Here is a 6,000-nt window from a genome sequence, read left to right as displayed (position 1 = left end):
TATTTCTGCTCTGCTTAGCGTAGGGACAGGATGCAGGTGTAGTGAGGGACAGTATTTGTTTTTGGAAAACTGCGCACATGCAAAACCTATCTGTGTGTACTCTGCACCCATGTCTGTGATAGCACTGTTCATAACCAAAAGTTTGTATAATCTTCAACTGTTTTGGTGGGAATGATATGCTTCTAAACATATTTTTCCACTTTTATGCAAGCATGTCTGTGATAGTACTGTGCCAAAAACCACTGTGTGAATTCTGCAACCCTGCCTGTTTAGTCCCGAATGGTTTGCCATTCATCTTTTGGACGGTAGTCTATTATTTAGTACTTCACATCTATATTTTATGTATTTGGTAGTCAACGTCCTTTTCTTGTTTTAAACCCTATCGTATTTTTCGGATTATAAGACACACCTTTTTCCCCAAAATTTGGCGGGAAAATGGGGGTGCATCTTATAATGCGGATATACCTTACTGGCCGCAGTGGAGCAGGGTCCCGGGGTCGCTGCTGGAGGCAGGCTGGGATGAGGGGGGCGTTCAGATGTGCGGCGCGCCGCTGCGTGTTTCTCCGGCGCTGCGGGGGCTCTGATATTTTGTGAAAGGCCAGAGCCCCTGCAGTTCCATGGTTTCCTATGTGGTGGATTCCGGGAAAATGGTTGCCATTATTGTAGTACTGTACTGCAGTATACAGTACTAAGAATCAACCACAGGTTTAAATCCCTAAGTTGGTAAATTATATATCTATATATATTTTTTTGGTAAATTATATATCTATATATATTTTTTTTAAGTATATAAAAGTATATAAAAAAAAGTATATAAAAGTATATGAAAAAAATGAAAACATAAATCTAAAAGTTTAAATTCCCCTTTCTCAGTTTAAAACTAAAGAAATAATAATAATCATATTTGGCAAAAGATGTAAACAGGGCAGTGGAGTTGGAGTCAGAGCCCATTTTTGTGGTGTCATGGAAATTGAGGAGTTGGAGTCGGATGTTTGGCTTACCGACCCCACAGCCCTGGTATGAGGGAGTCGGTGTCATGGAAATTGAGGAGTTGGAGTCGGAGGTTTGGCTTACCGACCCCACAGCCCTGGTATGAGGGAGTCTGAGTCGTGGAGTCGGTGTCATGGAAATTGAGGAGTCGGAGGTTTGGCTTACCGACTCCACAGCCCTGGATGTAAAGCGAAAAATAAAATCAAAGGGACATAATTTTTAGGGCTCAAGCAGATGAGTGTATTTGCTGTCCGAGTGCGATCAGACACATCGGATCACACTCGGACATATGTTAGTTTATGGTGCCGTGGAAATGTCCGATATTTTCCTCGGACAGAGACTACCTGTGGAAAAAAATTGCTGCATGCCTGAGTGTGATTTGATATTCAGATGGCACTCGGCCATGCTAGTCAATCAGTCCGTGGAAAACATCAGACTGCACTCGGATGACATCTGAGTGCAGTGTGATTTCCATGGACTGACATTTTTTCTCCATCTTCTACTGATATGAGGGAATCGGATCACATTATGATTGGTGCATTTGCATAATTTGACGACTCTCTCTGGGAGATGGTCATCACACCTGTTACAAAAAGTAGCATAAAAAGCCATAGACAAGTCGTATGGGCTTCAAATTGGTATTAATACGAAATTAGCTCATGACACAAACACCAGCCCCTCACACAGCTTCACCGATGGGAACGTTACGGTGTCAGAAAGCGATGAAACAAACCAATATCATTTACCAAAGTTCAGAATTATTTTTAACCACAAAAACATATAAAAATATATAACTATACAAGTTTGGGATCGCAGTAATCGCACCGAGCTGGTGAATCTGATGATCATCTGTACCACACAGTGAACACCATAAAATCAAAACCTGAAAAACATGGGAATTGCATTCTTTTTTCCCCGTCTCCAGTACATTGTTTGGTAAAATGGAGCCATGGAATGCAACTTGTCCTGCCAAAAAAAAACAAGAAAAATAAGGTTATGGCTCTTGGAAAAAGGAAAGGAGATGGGTGAGAGAGCAAAGGCGTACAGCGGCCTTTCTGGGAAGGGGCTAAAAAGTCTGTGAGGTGATCGTGACTCAATGATAAATAACAGCACACTTACACTCGCACATGCGCACTTTCAGGACATTCATGTTTTGGAAACTCGAACAGAACAATAAAGTTAGAAAAAAGGCTGAAAGAAAGTGACTGATGCGGAGCACTGCATGGTCACATGACTCTAGTGACGTTCAGAACGTGCTGACGTCGACGCAGCAGCAGGCGGGTATGGCGGCCTTAGTTTCCTGGTAACGGCACCGGGGACGAGGTGGAAGAGAGCTGCGGCGTCTCCCCCGCCCGGCTGTGGAGGATGGCGGATTTTGATGAGATTTACGAAGAGGAAGAAGAAGACGAGGAGCGAGCACTGGAGGAGCAGCTGCTGAAATACGCCCCGGACCCGGTGGTCGTGCGGGGATGTGGGCACGTCACAGTGTAAGGCTGGAGAGGGCACTGGGGGTGGGACGGGTGGATGCCGCTCACCGCCGGTACCGAGCAGTCAGGAGCCGGGGGAAGTGTGGTGTGAGCTGTGTCGGCACTGGGGCAGGGGGAGAGAGTGTGGTGTGAACTGTGCCAATGCAGGCAGGAGAGGAGAGCGCCGAACAGGGGGAGAGAGTGTGGTGTGAGCTGTGTCGGTACTGGGGCAGGGGAAAGAGAGAGGGGAGCGCCGCACAGGGGGAGAAAGTGTGGTGTGAGCTGTGCCGGCACAATGCAGAAGAGGAGAGTGCCGAGCAGGGAGGAGAGCGCTGTACAGGGGGAGAGAGTGTGGTGTGAGCTGTGTCGGCACTGGGGCAGGGGAAAGAGAGAGGGGAGCGCCGCACAGGGGGAGAAAGTGGTGTGAGCTGTGTCGGCACTGGGGCAGGGGGAGAGAGTGTGGTGTGAGCTGTGCCAATGCAGGCAGGAGAGGAGAGCGCCGAACAGGGGGAGAGAGTGTGGTGTGAGCTGTGTCGGCACTGGGGCAGGGGGAGAGAGTGTGGTGTGAGCTGTGCCAATGCAGGCAGGAGAGGAGAGCGCCGAACAGGGGGAGAGAGTGTGGTGTGAGCTGTGTCGGTACTGGGGCAGGGGAAAGAGAGAGGGGAGCGCCGCACAGGGGGAGAAAGTGTGGTGTGAGCTGTGCCGGCACAATGCAGAAGAGGAGAGCGCCGAGCAGGGAGGAGAGCGCTGTACAGGGGGAGAGAGTGTGGTGTGAGCTGTGTCGGCACTGGGGCAGGGGAAAGAGAGAGGGGAGCGCCGCACAGGGGGAGAAAGTGTGGTGTGAGCTGTGCCGGCACAATGCAGAAGAGGAGAGCGCCGAGCAGGGAGGAGAGCGCTGTACAGGGGGAGAGAGTGTGGTGTGAGCTGTGTCGGCACTGGGGCAGGGGAAAGAGAGAGGGGAGCGCCGCACAGGGGGAGAAAGTGTGGTGTGAGCTGTGTCGGCACTGGGGCAGGGGGAGAGAGTGTGGTGTGAGCTGTGCCAATGCAGGCAGGAGAGGAGAGCGCCGAACAGGGGGAGAGAGTGTGGTGTGAGCTGTGTCGGTACTGGGGCAGGGGAAAGAGAGAGGGGAGCGCCGCACAGGGGGAGAAAGTGTGGTGTGAGCTGTGCCGGCACAATGCAGAAGTGGAGAGCGCCGAGCAGGGAGGAGAGCGCTGTACAGGGGGAGAGAGTGTGGTGTGAGCTGTGTCGGCACTGGGGCAGGGGAAAGAGAGAGGGGAGCGCCGCACAGGGGGAGAAAGTGTGGTGTGAGCTGTGTCGGCACTGGGGCAGGGGGAGAGAGTGTGGTGTGAGCTGTGCCAATGCAGGCAGGAGAGGAGAGCGCCGAACAGGGGGAGAGAGTGTGGTGTGAGCTGTGTCGGTACTGGGGCAGGGGAAAGAGAGAGGGGAGCGCCGCACAGGGGGAGAAAGTGTGGTGTGAGCTGTGTCGGCACTGGGGCAGGGGGAGAGAGTGTGGTGTGAGCTGTGCCAATGCAGGCAGGAGAGGAGAGCGCCGCACAGGGGGATAAAGTGTGGTGTGAGCTGTGCCGGCACAATGCAGAAGAGGAGAGCGCTGTACAGGGGGAGAGAGTGTGGTGTGAGCTGTGTCGGCACAATGCAGGAGAGAAGAGCGCCGCACAGGGGGAGAGAGTGTGGTGTGAGCTGTGACGGCACAATGCAGGCAGAAGAGGTTAGGCCGGCGGGGAGAGGTTAGCCCGGCACAGGGGGCAGGCAGGAATGTTCACCCTGCAAAAGCCTGAAGGTAGCCATGGTCACCTCTGCTCCCTCCTTAGTACATCATCACCAGCCGTAAGGAGGCACACGTTATACACATGTATGTTGTGAATTCGCTTTCTGGCCTACCGCTGGTTGTATTGACAGAGGGGTTGCGAGTTCTCTTCCCGGGATCCCTCTGGTGGTTACTGGAGGTAATGGAGCTGATCTAATTAACAGAGGCCTGCCACCTGATAATGAGGAGGATGACTGGAGATCTGGAGTTTCTGACTGGATTTAAGACAGCCGACTCCCTCTATCCCTGCTGGTGATTTTTTCCTGCCTCCTGAGGTCTTAAGCCCCCATTACACACTGCGATATCGCTAGCAATATCGCTGTAAAGTCACCGATTTTGTGATGTTGCAGCGATATTGCTAGCGATATCGCTGCATGTGATACTTACCTCCGACCGGCTCCCCCGCTGGTTATCACTGATCGCGCGAGAAGCTCCTTGACCATTCCTCGTCGGCCACTTCCTGCGGCGCCGACTAGCGACGCGAGGAGCCGGGCGGGAGGACGCAGGATCGCCGCGTCTGACAGGTAAGTAGCGATCCCCGTCCCCAGCGATGTTGCTGGTGAGATATGCCTGTGTGGCAGCTCACTAGCGACCACCTAGCGATGCACCAGCGATCCTGACCGCGTCATATCGCTGGTCGTGATCGCTGGTGCATCGCTAGGTGTAACGGTACCCTTAGTTTCCAGCCCAGTCCCTGCATGCTCAGCTAAGTGTTCTTTTGCTATTCTGTTCACATTTGATCTAGTTTTGTCTATTTCAGTTGTGTGGTCAACCAGCTTCGGCTGGGGCTGTGCTGAATCTCCATCCATATGTTACTGCTTGTGCCAGTTTGTTTTTGTCCCTTATTAGATTGGCCTCTTTTTCCTCTGCTTTCAGAATATACCAGAGTGCTGATATAGTGGGCGAAGTCGTGTGACTTCAGTATTGTTCTATCAGACGTGTTGGACTTTTTTGCAGGGTTTTTTGCGTGATTGCAGACAGTGTCTTTCCTGTCCTGTCTAGTTAGTGTGGGCCCCATCGTTTGCTCAGTCTATTTTCCTACCTGCGTTTGTGTTTTCATCTTGTCTCACCGACAATATATCTTTGGGGGCTATCTATTCCTTTGGGGTCTGCTCCGGGGCAGTTTAGATTTCCCCTTTCTTGCTTTAGGCTTATTTAGTTCTCCGGCTGTGTCGAGGCGTCTAGGATCATCGCAGGTACGCTCCACGGCTACTGCTAGTTGTGTGGATAGGATCAGGGGTCTGCATCCGCTTAGAAAACCAGAGAGGTTGGTAACTATGGCTTAGCTTGGTCTTGCTTTCCTCCTCGGTGACCCAATCATAACAAATGTAACACATACACGTCTTGCATATGAGACGCTCGCACATGGCACATCGCACGCCCACCTGTCACAGGCTTCAAGAAATCAGACATGTTTCTTTCCAGCCTATGATGAGCTGCATTTTCTCTTGTGTTTCTATGTGTATATGAATAAACACATGCTGCACCCCACATTTTAATATCACTTTACGTACACGTCTTCAAGGCAGATATATGTGAGATTGGGGGCCTCCTGCTCAGATGCAGCAGTGGTGAAGCTGGAAGGAAATGATAATGTGGTGATTGTCCGATTGTATTGTTACCTCTGTTTGCACACTGGTATCTCTTTGTTGCACACCCCAGCTCAGTTCAAGCAGCGATTATTTATTTATTTTTTTTAAATTTTTTTTTTTTTAAAT

General features: G+C 51.1%; 1 protein-coding gene across 1 annotated transcript in view; it reads left to right on the top strand.

Moving 5' to 3' along the window:
• The first annotated feature begins 2,145 nt into the window (after positions 1–2,145).
• Positions 2,146–6,000, top strand: part of CHIC2 (cysteine rich hydrophobic domain 2) — a 52,366-nt gene continuing 48,511 nt past the window's right edge. The window contains exon 1 of the mRNA XM_073583548.1: positions 2,146–2,477. Within this exon, the coding sequence (XP_073439649.1) occupies positions 2,356–2,477 (122 nt within the window). The 5' untranslated portion in view covers positions 2,146–2,355. The remainder of the gene's footprint in view (positions 2,478–6,000) is intronic.

The sequence above is a fragment of the Dendrobates tinctorius genome, unplaced genomic scaffold (assembly GCF_039654945.1).
Source record: "Dendrobates tinctorius isolate UK_male_01 unplaced genomic scaffold, ASM3965494v1 ptg000079l, whole genome shotgun sequence".
NCBI classification, from domain to species: Eukaryota; Metazoa; Chordata; class Amphibia; order Anura; family Dendrobatidae; genus Dendrobates; species Dendrobates tinctorius.
Note: the sequence above shows the minus strand (reverse complement) of the source record. Positions and strands in the feature narration are given on the sequence as shown.